The sequence below is a fragment of the Corylus avellana genome, chromosome 6 (genome assembly GCF_965113065.1).
Source record: "Corylus avellana chromosome 6, dhCorAvel1.hap1.2, whole genome shotgun sequence".
In the NCBI taxonomy this organism is placed as follows: domain Eukaryota; kingdom Viridiplantae; phylum Streptophyta; class Magnoliopsida; order Fagales; family Betulaceae; genus Corylus; species Corylus avellana.
The window spans coordinates 25638499-25666094 of record NC_142495.1 but is presented as its reverse complement, the minus strand read 5'-3'; the positions used below and the strand labels follow the sequence as shown (position 1 = coordinate 25666094).

General features: G+C 34.6%; 3 protein-coding genes across 4 annotated transcripts; 2 read left to right on the top strand and 1 right to left on the bottom strand.

The window, feature by feature from the left end:
- Window positions 1-5687: 5687 nt before the first annotated feature.
- On the top strand, window positions 5688-10235 carry LOC132187588 (phenylalanine ammonia-lyase). Its single transcript, XM_059601943.2, has 2 exons — window positions 5688-6247; window positions 8358-10235. The coding sequence occupies exons 1-2, from the start codon at window positions 5856-5858 to the stop codon at window positions 10105-10107; spliced, it is 2142 nt and encodes a 713-aa protein (XP_059457926.2). The 5' UTR covers window positions 5688-5855; the 3' UTR covers window positions 10108-10235.
- A 1076-nt stretch (window positions 10236-11311) lies between these two features.
- On the top strand, window positions 11312-16871 carry LOC132187150 (adenosine kinase 2). The gene is given in 13 exon segments (XM_059601349.2): window positions 11312-11558; window positions 12636-12689; window positions 13017-13063; window positions 13211-13242; window positions 13344-13445; window positions 13521-13588; window positions 14296-14372; window positions 14468-14565; window positions 14646-14716; window positions 14792-14802; window positions 14805-14857; window positions 14952-15135; window positions 16471-16871. Coding segments are annotated over 13 exon segments (1023 nt in total). The 5' UTR covers window positions 11312-11475; the 3' UTR covers window positions 16614-16871.
- Window positions 16872-18572: 1701 nt separating this feature from the next.
- Window positions 18573-27596, bottom strand: LOC132188781 (Cysteine proteinases superfamily protein). Of its 2 annotated transcripts, XM_059603318.2 has the most exons (11): window positions 27386-27596; window positions 26083-26488; window positions 25753-25988; window positions 24579-24652; window positions 23134-23188; window positions 21039-21113; window positions 20875-20948; window positions 20725-20773; window positions 19968-20052; window positions 19119-19175; window positions 18573-18981 (listed from the first exon to the last, which is right to left on the bottom strand). In XM_059603318.2, the coding sequence occupies exons 2-11, from the start codon at window positions 26408-26410 to the stop codon at window positions 18914-18916; spliced, it is 1101 nt and encodes a 366-aa protein (XP_059459301.1). In that variant the 5' UTR covers window positions 26411-26488; window positions 27386-27596; the 3' UTR covers window positions 18573-18913. The 2 variants fall into 2 exon arrangements, with proteins under 2 accessions (XP_059459301.1, XP_059459302.1); XM_059603319.2 differs by lacking the exons at window positions 18573-18981; window positions 19119-19175 and having other exon boundaries at window positions 19965-20052; window positions 20710-20773.

The following is a 27596-nucleotide window of genomic DNA, read 5'->3' as shown; positions in this document are numbered from 1 at the left end:
CTAGTCTCTTAATTTATTCATTACACGTTTATCTTATATATTCACCTGCCAGCAATCATTGTCAATTTTTCTTGGCCTCTTTTGGACATTATATATTATCTCTTAGTTTTTTTTTTTTTTTTTTTTTTTTTAAAAGTAATATTATCTCGTAGTTGAGTATTTAAAAAACAAAACTTTGACAATGAGTCAGCTAATGACAATGATTGCAAGAATTCGATAAAAATATATACTAAATTCTCAACCGTAACACATTACATTTTCAATAAATAACGTTTAAGAGCGGATAAACGACCAAAATTTCATAATTTAAGAATAACAAAATTGTAAAAAATCCTAAAAGGAATGGACATGGATGAGGTGAAATAATGCAATTCATAGGACATTAGGTGTCAAACTATGTGGCTCGAATTAATGTGTAAGAGGCTAGGATCCACCATCTCCATGATATGATATCCTTCGTGACAAGTTTACAACTTTTCTGAACACTTTTTTCTTCAGCTTTTGGACACCTAGCCTTATCAAATTGTGTACCTCAAATCAATTCGCATACATAAAAGAAGATTTCAAAATTCCATTCAATGCTTTGAAATTTATAATCGTCTTATTCCGGCCGTAGTCATTAGCCATGAGTAGCTATATTTCATTTTCCTGCATTCAACAAGTGTATTTTATTAATTACATAGATAATTAATTAATTAACCAATTACCTACTATTTCATATAATGAAACCTAAATAAAAAATAAATAAAAAAATTGGGGTATTCAGAACATTATATGTGTGGGTGTCTTCTACAAAACCTTATTTATATATATATATATATATATATATATATATATATATATATATATATATATATATAAGGGAAGAAATAATGATGTAGAATTTGATCAAATCACTCCATATAATTTAAAACGCAACAACTCACCGCCTTCATTAGACCTTTTAATTGTGAATAATGACATAGAGATTGATGGCCATGTTGTATTTAATAAAATGTTGACATGTGCACATGTAGTTTAGATATATAACACTGATAAAATTTGCCACATCATTTTATATATTGAAAGTGAAAGAAAGAGAAAGAGATGGGATTTTGGAGATGGTTTGGCCACTTTCAGAAGCTAGATTATGAATGGTCAAACCATTCGGAGTAGTTGAATTGCCATCAACCTAGCATGATATCTCTAATCACAATTCCAAAGCTCTATTGATTGAGCTTGGAGACCACAAGCTACCTTGAATCAACATACCTTTTTTATTATGTTAAAACAAATGTTTAGTTAGCAGATAATATTGTATTAATGCATGTGGCAGAAGATTTGAGCCACCCCTCGCCTAAGCACTAAGTGCGTCAGACCTTCGGCTAACAATATAGAAAATGACACAAATTTTCTTTAAATCAGTTTGGTGAAAATTTATATCCTATAGAAAGTATATATATCCACTTACCAATTGAGACGACAAAAAAAAAAAAAAAAAAAAAATTGCGCACTTTGAACAGAAAGAACTCCAAAGTAGAGTGAAGAATGCCATGTTGAGATCATAGTAAAGGCTTTGAAATTCTTTTTAATGAAAAAACACATAACTTGCAGGCCTAACTACAATTAATGCTCATGTTTTAATTTGATTAATTGTGTGGCTCGGACAGGCGTGGGTGGGTGAGAATGGCTTCAACACCAAACACCCAAAAGACAAAAATAAATAAATAAATAACAATAAAATAAAAATAAAATATTAATCATGGTAGAGTGTCTTGCCTTCCCATTGTATGTCTTATCCCTACGTCGCAAATCACAAGATCCTTCTCTTCAGCTTTTGGTTGGTGGATTTGTTCCAACCCCTGGTATCTTAATATATATATATATATATATATATATATATATATTTCATAATAGTAATTAAAAAAAATCACTTAAAATATATCACATCCGTCATTGCGTTGTTTCCTAACATCCGAAAAAAAAGAAGTTATTATACGAAAAGCTTATACCAATAACATTAGGAAAAAAGCCGGCTAATTAAAACAAAAAAAAAAGGCATATTTATCAACCGGTAGGACCAATATTCATTGCCCTCAGGGCCAAGGAATAAGAGCTACTTATGCATTGATTTGAGTCTGTTTGATATAAATTTGCTGCTTAATTTGAAAATTAGTCATAAGTTAGCAGATTTTGTATGAGTCTAGAATGTAATACGTCATCTTTAACGGTTGTAACCTTGTAGCTTCGGCTATGGTTGCTTCAGAGTTTTTGCTCTGTGTTATTTGAGTTTTATACTCGTTTATCAATGAATGAGACTGAACTGTTTCATTTCAAAAAAAAAAAAAAAACCAATAGTATACTCTAATTAAATGTAGAAGATAAGATTACTCTAATTTATTATTGTTGCATTTAATAGTGTAAATAGTGTCACATTTTTTTTTTTTTTTTTTTTGTCCCTAAGAAGTAGTTCAATTGGCTGGAACCACGCCTAATGAAGTAGAGGTCACTACTTTGAATTCTCCTCCCTCCTCTTATATATGAGGACATGTAAAAAAAAAAAAAAAAAAACTAAAATATTTATTTCATGAAATCATTAAATACAACAATATTAAAGTCTCACATTTCACTTTAAATGAATTGGATCCTATTCATGTTGTAGTCGGTGTTAAAAGCATGATGAAACACAGCCTTGGCGATAAAGACAAGGCAAGCCCAATTTGTCAAACATACACCAATTATTTCTTTTCTTTTTTTTTTTTTTTCATAATCAGCTTACTAATTCAATCAAGGTTGGATTAAAATTAGAAAAATAAAAAATAAAAGTTGGATAATAATTATTGATGGAGCCAGGCCGCTCCACCGACTTTTGAAAAGCCCCCTACAAGTGTACTGTATTTACATGTATAACCTTTTTATTTTTGGGATTTTCAGGACCACTAATAATACTTTTTTTCACACATATTGGAGTTCGAGTACATTGTCCAAAAATATTTCAAATTAATATTTGAAATATCGTGAGAAATTGGAGCATCTCCCATCCATATCTATACCCTCAGATCTCGTGAATTTCTCTTTCGGTTCACCTACCCCAAAGAAAAGTTGTGGTGGTTGGTGGTGAGCGTGGCTTCTCTCAGCTTAACAACCCCTAAGTTTTTTTTCTTTTCTTTTGTTATATATATATATATATATATATATATATATATATTATATTATCTAATCACGCAGAATATATTAGATATGAAAAATAATAATGGCACAACTTAAACTTAATTTTGGCATAACTTTTTCTTAAGTTTTTTTTAAAAAATTACCTGTGGAGGAGAGCAGGACCGGCTCAATGGCTAGGCCACTAAGGCGGTCTCCTAAGGCCCAGTCAGTAGGGCCCAAAATTTTTTTAATAAGGCATACAATTTTTTTTTAATTTTATTTTAACGTGAGGCCTAATTTTTTTTTTTTTTTTTAAAAAAAAATAAGGCCCAAAATTTTTTCTCATAAAAATTTAAGGCCTCTAAAATAAGACCCCAATATAATAAACCCATTATAAAATAAGACCAATTAACCCAAAAATACAAATATGCCACATCAATTTTTTGGGAAATTAGTTAAAAGTTAAACTTAAAAGTCATGAAACAACAATGAGAATGAAAACAATAATAATATTATTAAAATAAATATTATTTAATTAATATTTAAATATTAAAAAAAATAAGGTCTAATTTCAAAATTTTGCCTAAAGCCCCCACATAGATTGAGCCGGCCCTGAAGGAGAGAGAGCCTTAAACTAAAGAGATAAATTTAATTTAAAAATTGGGCTAAAATTAAATTTAAGTTGTGATTGTAGACACCTCGATATGGATATACATGAATTTGAAGCTCCAAAAGGACTTGAGTGGTCAACAATATCAGGAGTCATTGAGCAGGACTGATCTTGACGAGGACAATATACTAATAAAGAAGATAAAATAATGATAATAAGAAGAATAGTTCATGCTCATGCATGCATGTTGATTTATAAGGATATGGAAATGGAACCAACTAGGTGTTGATTTTATTTCTTTGACTCTAAAATAGCTAAATGTGGTAAAATTAATGAACATCCCTACCAAGAAGTAAACACACATGACAAAAAAGGAGAGAAAAATTGGCTTAGCTAATTTTCTCGGCCGTGAACTCTTTAGAGCATTCACAATGAGGTATTCAATTTTTTACTTATTATTTTTAGAAAAAACTTAACTTTGAAAATTTACTTTAGTTGATTTAATTAGTCACTTTTCAAAATCAGTAAGCTTTTTTTTAAAAATGAGTTTTGACCATTTTTAAGCTTTTCGACATTTCAAAGCGTTTTGAATTTTTTTTATCAAACGGGTGTTTTTTTTTTTTAAACAAGCTTTTGGGATGTCAAATACACTTTTGAGTGTCCTCAAACGCACACCCAAATATGTCTTAAATACTTAGTGATAAACTCTAATTGAAAATTAATAGTTAAGATTTTTAAAAACTTCAAATTGAGATTAGCCTAAAAAAAAAACTTATAGAATCTAATAATGTATATTAAAAAAAATGTATGTGGGAACACCTTAAAAACAATCCTCATGATAAGTAATGAGAATAATGAAATATTGGATTTGGTGCCTGTTTCATATAGTGATAAGGTTGCTAGCTAGGTGATAGCGAAAGCTTAAAATAGATGTCTTGTACACATCACCAATGTTGGCGAGAACCATAAAATGATCAACTGTTTATATATAAACTTGTTTTCAGAGTTGTTGTACTTATGCTTGCTCTTTCTGTTTTTATAAGAACTACAAAACAAGTATTTTCAACTATAAATAATGTCAAAACTAAACTTTGTAATAAAATTGAAGAAACGAGTTTCTTATGGACTCTTTAATTTAGTACAATTCAAATGTCAAAGATTTTTGGGATCTAAGATAACTTCACGTTTCATTTTAATAGGTGATTGAGTTGAAAATTGAAATATAATAAGAAATAATTATTTTGTATATTTTGTTTTGTTTATATTTTATAAATAAATAAAAAAACAAATTGTTGCCTTATTTTATAATTCTCTCTCTCTCTCTCTCTCTCTACTTGAAAAATGGCATGACCATTTCTATTGTTTTTTGATTGGAATTGAATCATATTTTACTTAAATTTCTTAAAAATACTCTACCGTTAAAAATTATTTACCCAAAAGCCATTATTTTTCTGGGCAAAAAGAAAATAATTTCCACCTCATTTAGGATTTTCCCAAAATGAGGAATAATTAAGTACCATTCCAGAAATACAAAAGAAACCAAAGAATAAAACAATTATTCTAAAAAATAACTACTTCATTCCTTCACCGACTATCTACCAAGATTGAAAAGACCCACTTTTATCTTTTTTATTTTTTTATTTTTTTATTTTTTTGACCTTTACTTCAACAAGTTGGACGAGAAATTGAAGATATGACGATACTCTTTTGTTTCGCGCGGGTGATCTCCTGCCACCAACCCCCCCACCTCGCCCGAGGATCATTGACGAGTAAGAGCCCGCGTTGCGCATGTCACAGATCACAATCGTGCCACGTGGCCATAATAATCCCCGTCCAAAGTTTCGACGATCCAACGGCCGCGTGCAATTTCCAACTAACACATCGGCCTACCCACCCAACACTCAATATGACAACTGACAACCTTCTATATAAACAAACCAAAATTAGCCCAACTATCTCAGGAAATTTTATCATTTCCGGCCACCAGCCTAACAATTTTCCTACCACATTTTCTCTACCATTCCCATTCAAATTTAACTGATCATCTTAACCCAGTTCGAGCTTTTTGGTAATTTGTGGCTTCGATCAATTTCTTCACCCCCCCCCACAAGAAACAATGGCCGCATGCAATGGCAACGGAGCTGCAAATGCGATTGAGTTTTGCACCAGTACTACTCATGACCCTTTGAACTGGGGCGCGGCGGCGGAGTCGCTGAAGGGCAGCCACCTTGAGGAGGTGAAGCGCATGGTGGAGGAGTTCCGGAAGCCGGTCGTGAAGCTCGGCGGCGAGACGCTGACCATTTCCCAGGTGGCAGCTATTGCCACCCACGACGCCGGCGTCAAAGTTGAGCTCTCTGAGGCTGCTCGGGCCGGCGTGAAGGCGAGCAGCGAGTGGGTGATGGACAGCATGAACAAGGGCACCGACAGTTACGGTGTCACCACTGGTTTTGGTGCAACCTCACACAGGAGAACCAAGCAGGGCGGAGCCCTTCAGAAGGAACTCATTAGGTAATTGATTCAATTACTTGCTACACAATTAAGTAATTAATCTTTATTAATTACCAACTTAATTAATACCTCCATCAATGCTGTAGGTGGTTTCTCAGCGACCTCTTTTTCTTTTTTCACTTTTCCTTCTGCATGACTTTAATTAATTTTATCATCAGCTAGAAACATTAACAGCCGTCATATATACTTGATTACCATAATATGCTTTTAATTATAATTAATTACTTTGCCACAAACAATAATTAACCCAAAAAATGGTTCATGCTCTGCCACTCGTTTTTGTTTATATATATATATATATATATATATATATGAGATGGCGTGGAAGTGGCGGATATCTTATGATCAAATCAGTAGGAGATCACACTAAAAAAGAATTATTTGATTTGATTAACTATTGACATGACTTAATTTAGTCCGAAAAGGTTGAATTGATATTTGTGTCAAATATTACCATGATTGTTGCAGTCTTTTTCAGAGGGTATAAATTATATTTTGGATCCTTTTATTTCTTTAATTATTACAACGAGTTAATTAGCGTACGTCTGTCTCAAGGTTTGATTATCTCGTTAAAAATTATTTATTACTTGATATGGATAAAAAAAAAAAATTATTTTGCTGCACTTTACTGATTTATATTATATATATAGTTCGTCTATTATGATTTTTTTTTTTTTTGGTCAAACTTTTACCTTAGAAATGAAGTGACTTAAGTCACTTAACAATGATCTCGTCACTGATTGGTCATTGCTAGAAAACGTATGGTAGGTAAGAAAACAACTTTCGAACCACATAATAAATACTAATATCAAAATAAATCCTAAATAAAATATTTTTTTAGGAAAAAATGCAGTTTACCTTCTTGAAGTTTTAAGAATTTTTTAATTTAAACCCTAAATTAAAGTTTAAAAATTGACAATCTATCCCATTGAAATTTTAAAAATTGGCAATTTAAATCTTCCGTTTAATTTTTCCGTCTAAATGGACGAAAATTTATGAAATTACATCATTACCCTCAGGCTTTTTTTAAAAAAATTTCTGTCTAATTTAACAGAAATTAGCAACGAAAAGTTTAAATTATCAATTTTTGAAACTTCATGGGGTAGATTGTCAGTTTTTGAACTTTAGGGTTAAAATTAAAAAACTCCTGAAACTTCATGGGAGAAAACTGCATTTTTTCCCCTATTTTTTAAATTATTTTTGAGATGTCCCTGTAGAACATATATATGTATAAATAAGTTTAACTAAAGTGTTTTTGTTTTTTTTTTTTTTTGTATTATTATTATAAAGAAGGTCCTGAGTTGTAGTACTCTTTCCAAAAGAAAAACAGTGAAAAAAAGATTCTGGGTTAATTAGTAGCCACAGATTCTGGGTTTTTGATGGCTCCACCTGGCTAATTCTCCAGCTGTGCCACTCCTGTGGTCCACCGTCCACTTATATATATATATGAAAAAAAAACTTTTAATTTCTTTTGACGACAAAAGAAATTATTATTTAATTTCAAGAAATCTTCAAATTCTCATCCTTCCAAGTCAAACAAATCTTCCAAAGTACTCTTAGGATTTATTTATTAATTTGTTTGTGTCTGTAGGAAGCCAGAAACATTTGAGGTTTTTTTTTTCTTTGCAAAATGATAGAAAATTCCCTTCTGGATTTTGTGTCGACAAAGATATCTGAATTAAATATGTTTCTGATTGAGTTCCTTTGAATTTTCTCCATAATGAATAATATTTTTGTGATGATCATCATTTTAGTGGTAGTGAGGATAAAATGGAAATTGAATTTTCTTAAAAATTAAAATAATATAATTGACTTCTCTTACAAAAAGGATTATCGATCCAGTTAATTGGCATTCTTATATGTATGGTCACTACAAAAAATTAAATTTTTATTCTCGCCGTCCCTGATATGATCATGTGCCCGACTGAATAATGCTCATAATTATTTATACACAAAGATCCAAGATCTATTTTTCCTTATTTATTATGCAAGTCCAGCCAATTTTATAATTTTTTTTTTTTTAAAAAAAAAAACCCAGAATTAGAATTACTGGGAAATTAAGTTCAGTGAATCTTTGCTAATATGTGTTCATGAAATTTTTTTGCACCAGATTCTTGAATGCTGGAATCTTTGGCAATGGCACTGAATCTTGCCACACATTACCCCACACAGCGACGAGGGCGGCCATGCTGGTGAGGATCAACACCCTCCTCCAAGGCTACTCCGGCATTAGATTTGAAATCATGGAAGCCATAGCCAAGTTTCTCAACCACAACATCACCCCATGCTTGCCACTCCGGGGAACAATCACTGCATCCGGCGACCTAGTTCCTCTGTCCTATATAGCTGGGCTTTTGACTGGCAGGCCCAATTCCAAGGCCGTAGGGCCCAATGGGGAGTCCCTCAACCCCACCAAGGCATTCGAGCTAGCCGGAATCAGTGGTGGGTTTTTTGAGTTGCAGCCCAAAGAGGGTCTGGCGCTCGTGAACGGCACTGCAGTTGGGTCCGGCCTGGCTTCCATGGTTCTCTTTGAGGCAAACATTCAAGCAGTTCTCTCCGAACTCATATCAGCAATTTTTGCCGAAGTCATGCAGGGGAAGCCCGAATTTACAGACCACTTGACACACAAATTGAAGCACCACCCCGGCCAAATAGAGGCGGCGGCTATAATGGAGCACATTTTGGATGGAAGTGCTTATGTTAAAGCGGCTCAAAAGTTGCACGAGACTGATCCCCTTCAGAAGCCTAAACAAGACCGCTACGCCCTTCGCACCTCTCCACAATGGCTAGGCCCGCAGATTGAGGTGATCAGGACATCAACCAAAATGATTGAGCGGGAGATTAACTCAGTGAATGATAACCCATTGATTGATGTGTCGAGGAACAAGGCTCTACATGGTGGGAATTTCCAAGGGACCCCAATTGGTGTTTCTATGGATAACACTCGCCTCGCCATTGCTTCTATTGGAAAACTCTTGTTTGCTCAATTTTCCGAGCTTGTCAATGACTTCTACAACAATGGGTTGCCTTCAAATCTCTCGGGAGGCCGCAATCCAAGCTTGGATTATGGATTCAAAGGCGCAGAAATCGCCATGGCATCTTACTGCTCCGAGCTCCAATTCCTAGCCAACCCTGTCACCAATCACGTCCAAAGCGCTGAGCAACATAACCAAGACGTGAACTCCTTGGGGTTGATTTCGTCAAGAAAGACAGCCGAGGCCGTGGACATTTTGAAGCTCATGTCATCCACTTTCTTAGTCGCATTATGTCAAGCAATTGATCTGCGGCATTTGGAGGAGAACCTGAAGAACACAGTCAAGAATACAGTGAGTCAAGTGGCGAAGAGAGTCCTAACCATGGGATCTAATGGCGAGCTTCACCCATCCAGGTTTTGTGAAAAGGACTTGCTCAAAGTTGTGGACCGAGAGTACGTTTTCGCCTACATCGACGACCCTTGCAGCGCAACATACCCATTGATGCAGAAGCTGAGGCAAGTCCTGGTGGAGCACGCGTTGAGCAACGGCGACAAAGAGAGGAACTTGAGCACATCCATTTTCCAAAAGATTGGATCCTTCGAGGAGGAGCTTAAGGTCCTTTTGCCAAAAGAAGTAGAGAGCGCAAGAATAGAGCTGGAGAATGAAAAACCGGCAATCCCGAACCTGATCAAGAACTGCAGATCCTACCCATTATACAAGTTTGTGAGAGAAGAACTGGGAACAGGTTTGCTGACCGGTGAGAAAGTTCGATCTCCGGGTGAAGAATTCGACAAGGTATTCTCGGCAATGTGTGCAGGGAAGTTGATTGATCCCATGATGGAATGTCTGAAAGAGTGGAATGGTGCTCCTCTTCCTATTAATTAAGATGCTTAATTTTGTTTTTGTCACTTGTTTCAGTTTTTGATTTTACAGTAAATTGTTGTTTCTTTAAACGCACGTGGAATATGTAATATCAAACTCAACGTTTATTATGCTAGCTGTTATTATTATTATTTTTTGTTTAATTTTAATCTTTGTTTGTACTTTTGAATTAAGTACAACATCGAATTGTAATATAGTTCTACTTCTTTTAGTTCTACTACTCATTTCATTTGTGCGTGCGAAGTAATTGGAATTTTGTTAGATTTGGTCGTGAGAAGTGTTAGGGAGTCAAACAAATGAATTCAGAAAATTTTTTAAATTGATATGGCAGACTGTAAGTGGTAGACAAGGGAGATCGAATTACATTTTTTTTTTTTTTAATTTAAAAACTTTTATCACGTCAATTTATAAATTTTTTTAGGTTCATTTGTTTGGCTATCTAACACTTCTCTAAGCTGACATATGTATGAAACGCATATAATCATACATAAAATGCTCAATAAACTTGAGTACTTCCTTGCGAGGTTGTTTGCATTTTGTGTAATTTAGTTGGTAAATTTTAACTAATATCCAAAATAATCATACACAAAATACTCAATAACAACAAACAACCTCCAATTAATTGAAAGGTTCGTAATCTGTGCTTTTTAAATCGCAATGTCAAACGCCTTACGTTTTGAAATATCTTTTAAAAATACAGATTATTCTTATAAAATCATAATCCCAAATGCACCCTTAATCTATAATTGAAAAAAAAAAAATCTTTGATTTCTATAAACATGCTAGGGTAGGGGGTGTTTATTTGAAAAAAAACGCAAATTTAAACCAAAATTATGATTTCGTATAACAAATATTTGATAAAAAAAGTACTTTTTAACATGTTTTACCAAATGTTTTTATAATTTTCAAAAGTAGCGATTCTAAAAATGTAATTTTTAAAATCGTACTTATTAAAATCACAATCCCAAACCGACGCTAATTATTGTTTGGTAAATGAAGTTTTGTTAAATAATTCGACAGTTCTTCATAATTTAAAATGGGCAACTAAAAATCACTTTAAAAGTTAGGCTCATTAAAATTTGTGTACCATTAAATTTATAAAATCTTATATAATTTGAACCGTGAATTTCTGTTAATTTAGAATTAGATCAAAACTAATCTTCTTGAATGCCCAATTTAAACATTATTAATCCATCGTTCTTTGTGGGAGTCGGTTGGGGTTGGTGACTTGAGTGACTGACATCTCTCACCTCCAAATTCCTCACACAACGTGTACTATAAATACCCAACTCGTGCACGCTCTGTCTGATTTTTTTTTTTTTTTTTTTTTTTTTTATTTTTACTCGAAAACTATCAAAATCTTCTTGTTCGATGGCGTATGAGGGAATCCTGTTGGGAATGGGGAATCCCCTTCTTGACATTTCAGCTGTGGTGGACGAGCAGTTCCTAGAAAAGTAAGTCCCATCTCTCGCAATTCCTTCCCACCGAATCACCGTTTCCTATGCTCTGTTTGGTTTTCCAGAAATGCATGGAAACCAAAACGAACCTTTGACAACTTAGAACATTAACGAAACACGTAAATATGTGAGATTCTAAGAGATGACAATTATGACATGATCGATTAAATCGAAGAAATAATGATTTGTATGTTGTCTCTCTAACATGGCTGTTGTTTTGGTACTTTGGTGTATATTATGTGACTCTCATCGTTAAATGTTCAGTTTTATTTAGTTGTGTAAGGCAGATTGGTGCAGATCTGATTAGTTTAATTCTGGGTTTGGTTGCATTGACAGCTCTGTCCACTTTTCCATGTTCAATGCGTTTCACCCTCTATGTGCGGCTAAGAAAATCACGAGGAAAAAAAAGGAATTATGAAAAAACCAAATTTTGATTGAACCCATTTGCTATAAGCAAGTTATCAAGCAAGAATCTAGTTTTTGATATCCTCAACTAATTGTGCATACGACTTGCCACAAGGTGCATGGGAGACGTTTGCTAAAATGAATGTCTTGAAGCAGTACTTCAAATGCACCCTTGGGGAGACTTTTAGAATAGCGACTTTCACCATAATTGAGATGGTTTCTAATGCTTTTATGTGATACTCATGCCCTCTTGGTTGGAGGAGAAATGACCACATGGTTTTATTTTATTTTTTATTTATGTTTTACCAATCAAAATATGAGCCTATGTTTAGTTATAGGAATTTGAATGGGCTTTCTTGACCTTTATGTTCCTATGCTTTTCTAGGCCTCGGGTAATCTGTAAAGCTGGTCATGTGCATTTTTCAGTCATTTTAGTTGAAGATTGCTATTATGCTTGAATGCATTTGTTCAGAGTTTAAATGTCTACAACTTAAACATACTTTTAAGTTTAGGTTTTTTAGAGCTGAATGAATAAATTCAGTTGATGTTTTGTGGGTCTTGGCATGTTTATTTTCGATTTTTATTTTCTTCAATGTTGTGCTTGTATATTATAATCTGCTGTGGTTCTATTTTGGTGGTGGAAACTGTAGTTGATTGTTTTGTTAACAGATATGACATCAAGTTGAACAATGCTATTCTTGCTGAGGACAAGCACTTGCCCATGTAAGTTTCTTTCTTGTTTGGGTTCATCTATGTACATATATATATGTGTGTGTGTGTGTTTGTTTCTTTGTTTTACTTGGACTTATTTTATATAGGCTACAATTTGCTCTATCCTGCTCGATCTCCCATATTTTCATACCAACACATGGTATAAGATATTAGACTATGGGTTTGTCTGCAAAGGGGAATGATAATTTGTTCCCTGTATTCGGTGCAACATTGTCTAAACTTCTTTGTGACTTTAATCCAAACATAGGATGGTTTTCTGTTTCTGGCTTTGCTACCTGCTTAAATTTTGTGCTGAACTTCTGTAAACTGTATTTGAAGGTATGACGAAATGGCAACCAAGTATAACGTGGAATATATTGCTGGAGGTAATGTGATTATATCTTTGATTTGGATTTCTTAGGGTGCCATCTTTAATGTTAGTGTAGAAATCACTATAGTGATCCCTATTTTTTATTATTTTTCATTATTGGTTCTGTAACGACTAATGAGTTATAGGTATTGTGTCACATTAGGTGCTACACAGAATTCAATTAGAGTTGCCCAGGTCTGTCTCATTATTTTCTAAGACAAGATATTGTATTCTTTTAGCTAAAGTTTTCATATATTGGAATTCATTACCTTTCCCCCTTTCTGTGTTTCTCCCAGTGGATGCTTCAAATTCCTGGTGCAACTAGTTACATTGGTTCCATTGGAAAGGACAAGTTTGGAGAGGAGATGAAGAAAAACTCAAAACTAGCTGGTGTTAATGTGAGTTTCTCTACATCTTAGACCTCTCCCTGCCTGCTGAATTTTCACATTCTTCCTTGATAAAACTACAATCAGGTGAATTATTACGAGGATGACTCTGCACCAACAGGAACATGTGCTGTTTGTGTAGATGGTGGTGAGAGGTCAGTTCTAAGTCCTGCCCGCTTAATTCATATCTCATGCTCAATTCGGGGGAACATTTTGATTGTCCACTGATTCCTTCATGCACCTTTTTCTTTCCTCCTTTTTTTTTTTGGCTATAAGTTGTTGTCTCTGCTGGCTTTTCTGGAATGTGCATGTGTGTGTGGATGTGGATTTATTTTCCTGTTGGTATGTTATCTATCTTCATAAGAGGATTTAGATGAAAATAAATTTGTACAGCGACTGCATTTTAATCTAGCTTGAAACAGATTGGCATTCAAGTTATCTGAAAAGTGAGGTGGAGAAATTTGTTCTGTCCACATAAATGTGTATCTGAAGTACTATGTGAATGAATTGCAGAGTAGACTTGTTTTCAAATGTGTGAAAGGTCGTGATTCTCTATGAAAAAATCTATTTTTTGTTCTGACACCCATATTAACTTCAATAGTGCTGGGTTAATTTGTTATCCTAATGATCTCTAATTTGTATGTGGGACTATCCTCATTGACATTGTCATCATCTTCTAGCCTATATGATTACTCCTATCCCTGCATTTAAGTTTCCACATCATGGCTCCCATCATTAAGCTCAAATCTGCTGTAGGATGTTAGAATGAAAAGGCACCTGCTTGTCATGTATTTGTTTTCTGGTCCTATTATAGTCCGTTGAAGTTTTCAGAATTAATGTCTTGTATTGAATATACGTACAGGTCACTTGTTGCTAACTTGTCAGCTGCAAATTGTTACAAATCTGACCACTTGAAGCAACCAGAAATTTGGTTACTAGGTAGTACTTCCTTTTTATCCTCTCTTATACGCTCAACTCTTTGTGTATTACTTAGTCATATCAAACTCACCTTATACAATTCCCTTTTTGAACAGTGGAAAAGGCAAAATACATCTATATTGCTGGGTTTTTCCTTACTGTGTCTCCCGAGTCCATCCAACTTGTTGCTGCACATGCAGCTGCCAATAACAAGGTACCAGCAACTTAGTTAGATCTTTATCTGTTGTAATTATTGCTGTGCAGCTGCTCCAGTGACCTTCTCAATGTTTGCAGGTCTTCGTAATGAACCTTTCTGCTCCATTCATCTGTGAGTTTTTCAAGGATGTGCAAGAGCAAGCTTTGCCGTAAGTCTTGCACTGTCCCTTCCCGCTTGCATGATATCGCTTTATGGTCGACACTGACATGGATTTTGGGTACAGTTATGTGGACTATGTTTTGGAAATGAGACAGAAGCAAGAACCTTCTCAAAGGTTCATGGCTGGGAGGTAATCTTCATTTGGTGTTCGGTTTGCAAAACTGTAAACTTTGCTTATATTTTGCCCCTAGAAGTGACCTTATTCTTGCGCTTTTCATAATCAGACTGATAATGTTGAGGAGATTGCTATAAAGATTTCCCAGTTACCCAAGGCATCAGGAACACACAAGAGGATTACTGTTATCACCCAAGGTGCAGATCCTGTTGTAGTTGCTGAGGATGGGAAGGTGAAACTATTTCCTGTGATCCTGTTACCCAAGGAGAAGCTGGTTGATACAAATGGAGCAGGTTGCTTTTTTATCACTTTTCACTTTTTCATACAAAACATTCTTAGGGTGTGTTTGAAATTACGATTTTGCAAAGATAATCTGCGTTTTTTAAAAATATCTCAAAACGTAAGACGTTTAGCATTGCGATTTAAAAAGCATTTAATTTAAAATAGGAAAAAAATTTGCGATTTCAATAAGCAGGCTAGGGGGTGCTTATTTGAAAAAGTGGGAATTTAAACCAAAATCATGAATTCGCATAACAAATATTTAATAAAAAAGTACTTTTTAACACGTTTTACCAAACACCTTTATGATTTTAAAAAGTAGCGATTTTAAAAATTCTATTTTTAAAATCACACTTATTGAAACCGCAATCTCAAATGGACCCTTACTTTTTTTCTTACATCAATCAAATCTGCTACAGTTCCAGTCCACTTCATTTTTCAAGTCTTTTGGCGAACGCAGCCATGATTTTTTTTTTTTGTTAATTCAAATTAGATGATGTTAGTGAGCGTTATGTTTTTCTTCCTCATTAGTAACAGGAGCCAATTACTCACGGGAGTAGCTTGGATAATTTGGCAAGCTCTTTATTTAACATGTCAAGTCTAGGGCTGAGCGTCGGTCGGTAATGTCGGTTTCGGTAGAAAATTTTTATTTTCGCCTTTCAAACCGACAATGTCGGTAAAGTCGGTTATTTCACCGACTTATTCCGTCAAATTTTATTTTATTTCGCATTTCGAACCAAATGCGGTCGGTAAAGTTGGTGTCGGTCGGAAGTCGGTAAAGTCAGTGTCGGTTAAGTCGGTATGTGGAAAAGTGGCAAATTTGTCGGTAAAGTCGGTCGAAAGTCGGTCGGTAAAGTCGGTTCGGTTAAAAAACCTCTTCCGCCTACCGAACCGAAAAATTCGGAATAAAAAAAATCATGCCGCCTATTGTCCGCCATTTAGTCGGTAACGGTCGGTGTCGGTCGAAAGTCGGTTAATCGGTAATTTGCTCAGCCCTAGTCAAGTCAAGTCTAATAGCTTAGCTGCAATAGGGAAGTATATGGCAGAATTCCATTTGTGCAGAGTCTCGAGTTTACATATGGGAGTGTTTTTTTTTGGGTTCAATTGTCATTTGCTGCTTGAAAACCTGATATGGGTGAGCAGGAGTGTCCTACATCATGGAATTCGCCCTGTGTCAAAGAGAACACTGGGATGATCCTTAAATGTTTATTACTGAAAGTTAAAACATATGAAGCTCTGTAATGCATTTACCTAGGCTACCAATGATAATCAATATTGCTCTGGGACAAAACCTGTTGAGTTTTGGTCATCTCGATGGCTTGTCTTCATAAACTCTCTTTTTGTGGCAGGGGATGCATTTGTTGGGGGATTTTTGTCGCAGCTGGTTCTGGAGAGGCCCATTGAAGACTGTGTTAGAGCTGGTTGCTATGCCTCGAATGTTATAATCCAAAGGTCAGGCTGCACTTATCCGGAAAAGCCTGATTTCAGTTAAGCTTATTTATGGCAAGACGCGGCACCTATCCATTGCATTTGTGTTGACAGGCTGCATTTAGTAACTCCTGAACCCCCATGTCTGGTAAAGGAGTTTAGTTTGTTTTAAATGTTGTATTTGTTTGTGACGATCATCCACAACATGGATGAGGTTATCTGTGGGAATTTACTAAAACAAATGGGATGTTTAGCAGTGAAATGATGAATCTGGCCCAGTTCTGTTATCATGGGCAATAATCTAGATTTCTTTCTGATTTAAGGTGTGTGGAGTTATGGAATTCTGAAGTCGACAGAATAGGATTAGATTGGTTCCTAAAAAGGCTGTGAATATATCTTTTTTACAAAGTGGAGAACACTAGTTCGAATTTCTTATTCTTTATCTTCTCGGGGACAAAAAATTACTTATCAAAAAAGAAATGACTGAATATATCTTAATCGTGAGTGATCAAATCAGGCATAGAAGATTTTTGAGAGAACTAAGAAAAGAGAAATCGACTGAAGCTTTATATTTTCTGTTTCGATCTTTCGTGTACAGTGGGGGTGGATTTTCCTTTCTTGATTTGGAGGTTGGTGAGATTTCCTTCATAGGTTCCGACATGACATGGGTTGATGGGATTATGTAAGTCAGCATGAACGGTGTTCGAGTGGATAATAATTCCCCACATCTAAGTGCAAAAGTAGATGATGATGACTAAGGAAACTGTTGACGATGATCATGAAGTAGATTTGATATTAACTCAAGCTTGGTCCAGATGCTTACTCTTTTTTCCTTTCTGGCCAGGCATGAATCTCTATCCTTACTATTGTTTATACAATTATACTATATGCTAAAGGTGGGTGGATTTCGTGACGATCCCCAAAAATTGCAATATTGCAATTCGTTGTTCGAAATACAGCCTATCTAAGTACCCTTACATGAGAGAAGACTTCGATGGGATTTACCTGTCTGGCCAGGTAGATCTCAACAAAACCTTTCAATTGGTAGTTTGGTTATTTACTTGTCTGAATAGGTGAATCTAATCTCTTAATTGGTTGCCCGGATTGTAACCAATTGTCAAAAATCCCAGTATGGGTTTCACTATCCTCACAAAAAAGAAAAAAATGTGGTTAACTTTTTTTTTTTTTTTTCCCCTAAAAAAATGGGGAAATGGGACTACAAGGGAAGAGAGTATCATTGGTACTTGATTATTCTTTTAATTCAATAAAGAGTAATGCTATATGGATTTGGCTTAGCTTATAGCACCTATAATGTAGTTCTTTTAAGGGTTGAGATTCAATTTTTATTTCTCTCTCTCATAAAATATTGAAAATCTCAACCCCTAAAAGAACTACACCATAGGTGCTATAAACAAATTACATCACCTAAGCCTTATCCATGCTATATACAATCATTTTATTCCCCCAAAGCTGATTTTGACTCTAAAAATCACCTTTAAATCAAAAGTTAATAGTGATTTTAAAAACCACATATGCTTTAAGAAATATAAAAGATTAAGAAAAGATAATAGGAAATATAAAAGATTAAGGAAAGATAAAAGAATGGCGTATAGCATTACTCTTCAATAAATATTTATTAATCTACCAATGGTATCGTGCTCAAATAATATCTTCCTCTCTTTCAAGGTGGTCCGAGTTTGATGTGTTCAGGACTTGTAATGTTTTAGCTTCTTTTTAACGTTTGTTTAAGAAAAGGAAAAGGAAAAGAAAAGATAGTTGTCAATCCAAATTTTATCCTAGCTCAAGCTTCTGTAAGGTAAATATGAATGCTGTAATAATCAAAGAGACTACATAAAGAAGAGAGCGTTTCAATAAGAAGAGAGATTTGGGATTGTACACAATGTTCTACGACTCCCTTGTGGTTTTTTTTTTTTTTTTTTAAGATTTTCCCTATATTTAAAAGAAGGAAATATGTTATAAAGAAACTGTTGCTAGTGGTCAATTAATGCAAATGGAAGAGACGTATGCTGCAATCCTGTCCATTCATTTATACTATTCAGTCAACATCGATGATGATGATGATGCTGGGCAATAATGGGAAAGGCCTTTTTTTTTTTTTTTTGGTTGTGCTTGTAGTGCTCAACTTTCTTTTACCACTTTGAATAATGAATCTGGTCTCTCTCTCTAACTACTTCCCTTCTATTTTATATATTTACATGATGACCGAAAAGGAGCTTTAAAATCAAAGAATATAACAGTATGTACAAAAGAATCAGCAGTCACCCAAGAAGAACCCATTCCGATCCACCATAACTAAAGCTTCTCAACCGGCAAAAGAGTTAGAATGTCAAATCACTGCAACCATCATGTGCCCATCAAGCTTCCAAGATTCCACCATTTCTTCTTTTTCCTTGTGTCCGATGCAGGCAGATCTAGAGATGAAACAATTGTAAATTGAAGGAAGGAGAAATGTAATTGAAATCATTACAACTAACAAAATGTTTGGCTAAAATTTGTCTATATTCCAGATTTCCAGTAAATGTATATTACCAAGAAATAAATGTTTTACCTCCTTCTGGATAAATTGAATTGTAATGCACCTCAGCCCAAAAGCTCAGGAAAATAACTGCACAAGCCAAAAAAAAATTGACAAGGCTAAAGAAAGGGGCATGAAAGGTTATCCACTCAGATGATCATAGTTTAGTAAAAGTGTTTTATCTTACTCATAATTTGGTTAAAATAATTTTTTTTTATATATAAGTAATCGAATTTCATTAAAACCAAAGGGCGCACCCAAGTGCGCAGGAAATGTATATAATAGAAACACCTAATCAGAAAAAGAAAAAAGATGAAAAATAGGCACGGTATCAAGCTTATAACTCTACAAAATCGTTCACAGAGTTATGATGATCAAGCCAAATAAGAAAAATCATAAAGGAGGTGTAGAACAAATACAAAGTCAAGCAAGCCATCCCAAGATCTACAAAAGTTTCAAAGGGTTGGAATAATATTTAAAAACCTACCTACAACCAAGAGAGTGGTGGATTAGATGGCAAAGTTCAAATTCAATAATGTTATCTTTTACGCGACCATTATTTTGGACTATGCTTAAGGATTGGATTGGATTCTTATGACAGCATGATTTAAATATTCAAAATAGTGGGTGCCGTTTGCAAAATTAAGTTACTTTTGGTGTCAAATAAATTTATAGCAAAGTATTCTGAGTTTCCTTACAACTTCAGCAAACATAACAAGCATGCATAAACATACTCACATCTTAAATTCGAAATTGGTATCAATCAGAATAGATTATTCCATTTTGGCATCTCAACATATCTATCAGAACAACTACAAACGCAATCTGCATTGGTTATAAAACAAAAAGTTCCACAATGGTAATAAAAAATTCTATACTTACTTCGTTTGGACTTCTGGTTATGTGGGAGGATCTCAATGTAACATGTGTCCTTGAATGAAGTTAGCACAAACATCTTGACACCATACTGCAAACATATGGTAAAACATGCATCAATTATATCCATGCAGAGGTCAATAAATTCATAAAGAAAAGGCACTAAAAACTCTTTGAGGACATACTGCATGAACTGGGTGGGGTGGTAGAAAATGAAACATGCCAATGGAAATAACCATTTTGCAGATTTGGTTTATTAGGAATGGCTGTTTGCTTAACCACCTTTCGACAAGAGAATTCTAAAGTATATGCTACACAATGAAGTCTCACTCTGAATAATTTCGAAAACTTTGGCATATTTAACCATAAGCTAAAAATGAGACACATAATTTACTCATTTGCACCTAGTAAGTGTTGTTTCATGTTTCCCGTCACTTCCAAGCATTTCAAAATTTTCTTCCATCTGTATTCACTTGCAGCACATTTCTGTATGCAAGCTCATTTATCAATTATAGTACAGAATGTAATAAAGTTTACAATTTGGCCTAACCAAATTCTTCCAGGATTTTCAGACACAAGGTAATACTGACACTCTCAAGAGCTAAACTTTCCTTTTACAGGAAAATTGATTCAAGTTTAGGTGATCAGGTAGAAGGGTCAACAGGCAAAGTTTAACTCTTAATATTGTTCTCAAAATCACCAAAAGACAAATCTAGTGGAAAGTAAAGGGAGGAGAAAAAAAAAGTACTATAATTCATTGTACCCAATCTGCAGCAGCCTGCAATGTCACATGATCACCCCATTCGCCATTCCTATTTCATGAACCCAACAAAGAAGGCATATAAGCATAAAAAATATTTTAATAAAGCTTTTTACGAATTAAATACCACAAAAACAGGGAATGGCACAATACTTGCTCATTTTCTTCAAATAGTCATTGTAAGCCATGGGTACATAACCCTCATACTTTTCCGGCTGAGACTTCAGCTGATGACATCAACACAAAAAAATTATCACTCTCCTAATAATATTGAAATATTTGCATCACAAAGAAGTAAACATTCAAATACAACCAACCTGTCGGATAATCTGTTCTCTTACAACAGCGTGGTGCTCATGAGAACGATAGAGTTGATCGGATAAAGCACGAAACTGGAAAATATGGACTAATAAGATGTCTCTCAAATCCATAATCTTTATAACACAATATTAAAAGCAATAAAATTGAGAAGCACACAATTTTACAAGTAACACCAATAGCTAATAACAAACATCACAAAAATTAATACATAACAGCCCTAGTGATAGTGTACTAGTTTTGTATGATTTCAAATTTCAGTTACGCTATAGAAAACAGAATCAGCAAGCCTGGGGCCATTTCACTTAAATATCATAAATAATTAATTTAACACAAGGGTTTGACAAGAAACAAAGACTGTCAAATCCAAGATTAATTATCAAATAATTGAAGTCAGTTGAATAATAGAAACAGTAATCAGCATGACGGGACAACTTCATTTGTCAACTCACACAAAATAGAGAAGTAGCAAAAGACCATGTGTTGGTAACAATTAGAAGAAAATAGCTGTATATAAAGTATATTTGCAAGTGACTTGGAAACCAACTGTAACTGAACCTATCATATCAAGTATACAATCTTTTTTTCTTTCTTGGTTATGAACCTATCATATATTCAAGTGAAACATCTAAAAGGCAAGGCTACCCTTTTTCTGCAAATTATAAAAGAAGATTCCAAATTAAGGTTTGTCGCTTTTCATCGGATGCCTATTGTTAAACTATTAATTTACATAATTACAGGGTAATTACATTTTACCCTCACTAAGTATCACGCATTTTCAACATGGCACCATGAACTGGCACTCAGCCGCATGCATTGAAGTACCACTCACTTACAAAAAATCCCTGCCGTTAGGGAATCTCGTTAAATCAAACAGAATATTCCTTCTTAAAACGTTAAATCTAGTTAAAGGACGGAAATATCCTCAAATAAAAAATATAAACATTAAAAACTCAGAAAAAAAACTAAAATTTTAAAACTAAATAAAAAATTAAAACTTAAGAATTGAACAAAAACTTTTATAAAAAATAAAAAATAAAAAAAGACTTGGGGTGGCAGAACCACCAGCAATAACTTTTTTTTGTTGTTGTTGGTGTATATATATATATATATATATTAATTTGTTTAATTTTAAGGGTATTTTATTAAATTTTGTTTCTAAACTTAGGGTATTTGCGACATTTCAAGCTTTTTTTTAACGAGATTTACTAACAAAAGAGGGGTTTTGGTAAGTAAATAGTAGTTCAATGTGGCCAAGTGTCAAGAGTGTCGGTTCATGGTGCCATGTTGAAAATGCATTGTAATTCATGGGAGTGAAAGGTAATTATCCTAATAATTAAATTCATCATTTCCTATCAATTTAAGTTTTTGGGATAAGTATTGTTTTAACATGGTATCAGAGACGAAGTCCCAAGTTCGAACATTGACTCTATAGTTCATCTCCTATTTCAATTAAAATAGTCCACGTGTTGTTTGGTCTCACACGTGAAAGAGTCTTAACAATAATTTAAATAATTAAATTCACAATTTCCTATCAGTTTAAATTTTTGGGATAAGAGATAAATTAAAACTTATTAAATAAAATAGGAGCTTCCAATGTCTGTGTTGACTTAGTATATTAGCAAATGACAACTCAAGAGTTCTATTGTACATGATTCATCAGGTAAATTAAGTTCCATGTTATTTGGGATTCCTTTCCTGGAAGGGAATTTAAGTTGAACTATTCATTTCCATGAAAAATAAGGCTAATTTCCTTTGCCAATGAACTGCTTCTTAGGTCATGGACTCAGAAGAAAATAAAGACAAACAACATTGAAGAACACACTGCAGGGTGGTACTTGTAATAAGCCATGAATAATGATTACCAAAACTATATGTGCAGGCATTACCAATTGCACTTCTTCATCTTAACAACCCCCCCCCCCCCTCCCCCCCCCCCCCAAAAAAAAAAAAAATTAATTAATTAAATATGCAATAACCAAACACTTTTTGTTTTAATCAGAGACAACAACAACACAGAACCTCTCATTTACATTTCCAAGTATAAGCATCTACGCAGAAAGATAAGAGGAGAGAAAGAGGGGGGGAACCAACCTGACAGTTACCGTCGCCTTGAACCTTAAGCTCAACCAGATCATATAACTGCAGTCTGAAAAGACCAAATATGTCAACATACATACAGTAATTTGAACAAATTTCTAATACTAGAAACTACCTAAAAAGAAAGATGAGGCATGAAAGTTTTAATAACTTATAAAAATGTAAGAACATATTGACAAGCAAAATGCATTTAAAATGTAACAAGGGCTACTATAGACCCTTGCACATAGCCATGCAGATAGTCTCTCCACACGTGAAACACATAATATGTAGATCTTAAATTTGTTAAAAACATAGATGAATCATGCCTTAACTTCATAAAATATTATTTAATTGTCTGGACATACCATAATCAATTGTTCATAATGTGCGGCAGATAACAGGATACACCATAAATCAGAGCACTTAAGTATTAATGCTCTATAAAAACTACTACTTATTAAGTTAAACTGAGGTGAATTCAAAAGTTGCACCCCAAGTGATTTAGCAAAAGCTTTACTCAGAGACACTTTCCCTCCAACCATTACCCCCTCTCCCCTTTTCCCTGCCCCTCTTTGTTAATTCCAACACCACGCCATATGTCAAACAATATAGTAACCACTTTCTTTTCTATAGTTAATATAATAATCACTTTAACCTCAAGGGGTTGGCTTAAGTGGTAAGGGCCTTGGTCTTGGTGGCGTTTCCATCAAGTCTAAGGTTCGAATCCCTTTGAGTGCAGACAATTCCTTGGGGCCAGCCCTTTTCCCATAAATCAAAGCACTTAATTATTAATGCTCTATAAAAACTACTACTTATTAAGTTAAACTGAGGTGAATTCAAAAGTAGCACCCCAAGCGATTTAGCAAAAGCTTTACTCAGAGACACTTTCCCTCCAACCATTCCCCCCTCTCCCCTTTTCCCTGCACCTCTTTGTTAATTCCAACACCACGCCATATGTCAAACAATATAGTAACCACTTTCTTTTCTATAGTTAATATAATAATCACTTTAACCTCAAGGGGTTGGCTTAAGTGGTAAGGGCCTTGGTTTTGGTGGTGTTTCCATCAAGCTTTAGGTTCGAATCCCTTTGGGTGCAAACAATTCCTTGGGGCCAGCCGGAGTATTACCCGGTCTGTGCGGAGGGGGTGCAATAATTTCAACTTCTAGTGTCTTATTTACGCTCTTTGTTCATGATTCAAGCTCTCCTTGATTCTGTGCAAAGCAAAGAATTTCAGTTCTTGTATATCCATCAGTAAAGAAATCTAACACATTCGGGCAAGCAGCTCAAGGATCATTCCTACTTTTTTGATAAATTCCAAGTATCGGCGGCTTTAATAGTTTTGATATTTTCAGTAATTTATCTTTAAAAAAAACACCATCATAAACATATAACCTAGACAACTCAATATTTCAAGTGTACTAAGCACAGGAATAGAAAAAGGGAAATGACACAAGACCTCTCTAGCAGCCTTTGATGATCTGTTATTTCTTCATCAGCCGAGGGTATTTTCTCATTAGTTTTAGGAACATGCTGCAAAAAAAAAAGAGGGAAGTGTCAATTGCAGTTCATAATAACCGTCAACAGCCACAGCCTATACAACAAATTAAGAATGCACATCTCTCTGCTCAAATATAAGCTATATTCGTTTCAGACTTCTTCTTTTTTTTGGTGGATAATTTCGTTAAAAAATAAATCCTCAAAAAGAAGCACAACCCTAATACTTGGAAGAATACAAGAGAAACACCCAAATGGAAAAGCTAATATCTTAAGCTTATAACATCAATTAACCCCCACAAATTTGAGTGGGAGAAACAACTCGTACCCGCCGTCCAATCATAGAGAGAATGAAAGAACAGAAACTTCAACTTCAGCAAGGGTAATTCACAACCCTCAAAATTCCGCACGTTCCTCTCTCTCTCCAACTATGTTTCAGATGAATTAATGGCCAATTAGTACCATAACTAAATAATTTGCTTCATAAGAGATTTATGATGAGTTTATACCCCAAAAGTCCCCTGAAAAAGTAGAGGATATACCCCAACAGTCCCCTGAAAAAAGTAGAGGATTCCCAACAGCACCCCTAGAAAAAAGTAGAGGATGCTCCTTCACTTTAAGCAGACCTGTCAGTCTCCTGATTTTGCAATAATAAAAGTTATCCTAAACCAGTTGTGGAATCTGCTTTACAATGCACCATCTTCAACCTAGGTGCAGCAAATTAACGGGCAAGGTATCAAAATATGCTTAAGAGAAGTTTGAAATCAAAAAGCACCTAAAACACCCATCATTGAATAAGTAGACAGCCAGTCTCACTAAAAAATATTGCAATGTCACAAGAAAATATGAGCTTGAGTTAAACATCCTGCATACAAAACTTTCATATTGCCGAAAATGCTCTCTCTCTCATACTTTTCAAAAGAACACACCACTACACATAACGAATATAAATCAGTTACACTTTAGCTCTTCAATCCTCCTATGAGCTGTAATATACTGCAGAATCCACCCACAAATAATGATGATGATAAGGGGGATAATGAGGATGACAATGATAATCAATGACGTAAAAATATATGTTTCCAACCGAAGAACTTCAAATACTATACTTTCAAGGGAGGAAAAAAAAAACTTACAGGAACAGGAACCATCTGATTCAATCTTTTGCCTACTTCACCATCAAGTACAGACTCATCTGTTATGTCCAATGTATTTGAAAAGTCTTCCACATATGATGATTTTTCTCCTGGGCTAAAGCATGGATGGAAATTTCCAATTTCAGCCACCACATAATTCTCCATTTTGCTACAATCATCAGCCTCCTCCATATTTCTGCCAGGATTACTTGTGCCTTTTTTATCATTGTCATTCCCTGCATATTGTTGGCAATCTATCGCAATAAGAAAAACAGGAAATAACACCAAAATGGACAATAATCAGAACTGTGGCAGCCAAGGTTTCATTACCAGTACTGTAGTGTCTTTTTGAAGGGCCAAGCCAGTCCTGTGCAAGAACGGATGATTGAATATTCTCTTCCCCAACATTAGATAATCCAGAAGCTTCTAAAGAATCGATTCGCGTAAATTCTTCTTGAAGAGCACGTGCTACAGCCTCATCATTCTCCACATAAGCGTTCTCACAGTAACCTTCGTTGACATACTCAACTTGACTCAAATCTTGGTCATATCGAGTAATGGCATTACAGCAACCATTATTTGTAAGAGTGCAAACATCTAGTAGATGGAGACCCCACCGAGTGACATCAGGATCTAAATCATACGTTGCCATTCGCATGTCAATACCCAAAAGGTACCGTCTACTCCTACAAATATGTTGCTTGCTTTATCTCTATACCCGAAAAGATTTCGGTAACTGGCCAAGTCAAGTAAATTAGTCACATTAAACCAAACATTCCACCTAAAAAACATATATGCACAACCCACTTAAAAGAATGGCAGATAAATGCCAAAAAAATTTCCAAGTATCTTTTTTATTGAAAAATTACACTTGCACCCAATGGTCTTGAACCAAGAACCTCACCTCCCATTCTTATAAAAAGGAGGAGGTGTTAATAGGCGAAAAACTACCAAAAAAAAATTCCAAGTTCAATTCAAAAGTCTTTTACACGCCTAATTACAGAGCATGTCTTCAACCTAAAAGACCCCGATGGTTAATCCCACTTATTCTAATATAAAAATATTTTTTTATTCATTTTTTTGCTTCATCCACGGCCAAAAAAACATGCGGACAACTTCCAATCATACTATAGATCTTTTTTTCCAATATAAACTCATAAAACTTCTACACCAAGTCAAAACAAGGTAAGAAAAGAACAGGGAGCACATTGGTATATTAATTAATCAAAATTGTAAGAGTTTATCTATCTTTAAATTAGAGAAGAACAAGGAGCACATTGGTATATTAAATTCACATCGTAAGAGGAATAATTTAATCTGTTCTTCACCAAATTCAAATCGCATGCATCTCTATGACCTCTAAATTCAATATCTCCAAAAAAAAAAAATTAAAAAAAAAAATTAAAAAAAAAAAATCGAAAACAATTACAAAAGCTCATTCCAACCCATAACAACAATTACGAAAACTCAAATTCCATCCTTAACCGGCACAAACCGCAAAAACCTAGTCCTAAAAATTTCATCGTTTTCAAATTTTTTTACCAACTTTTCAAGTTCAAATCAACTCCAACAAAACCCACAACAAGAAAGCGACAAAGCAATGAAAATATTGCTTAAGAGCACAGAAAGGTACCTCCGAGAGCCCAAAGAAAGATTGTGGAGGCGCGCGAGCTCAAGAATCCTTTTGAGATAAGAAAACGGAGTGGGAACGCACGCGCCGGGGGGAGTTAAATGTCGAGCAGCTATGGATACGGACTTGCGACGGAAAGAATATAGGTGGGGGCGGATATTCGCGAAGTCGGTGAAAATCGCCGTCTGTTTAGGCCTGCTTTTCTTGAAAACTG

Bases quoted from the DNA above. Each gene is read 5' to 3' on its own strand.
- LOC132187588 (XM_059601943.2), top strand. From the start codon at position 5,856: ATGGCCGCATGCAATGGCAACGGAGCTGCAAATGCGATTGAGTTTTGC. The intron at 6,248-8,357 runs GTAATTGATTCA...TTTTTGCACCAG, and splicing joins CTTCAGAAGGAACTCATTAG to ATTCTTGAATGCTGGAATCT.
- LOC132188781 (XM_059603318.2), bottom strand. From the start codon at position 26,410: ATGCGAATGGCAACGTATGATTTAGATCCTGATGTCACTCGGTGGGGT. The intron at 20,949-21,038 runs GTTGGTTGTATT...TGATGTCATCAG, and splicing joins GAGAACAGATTATCCGACAG to CTGAAGTCTCAGCCGGAAAA. The intron at 20,053-20,724 runs GTACAATGAATT...ATATGTTTGCAG, and splicing joins TGCAGGCTGCTGCAGATTGG to TATGGTGTCAAGATGTTTGT.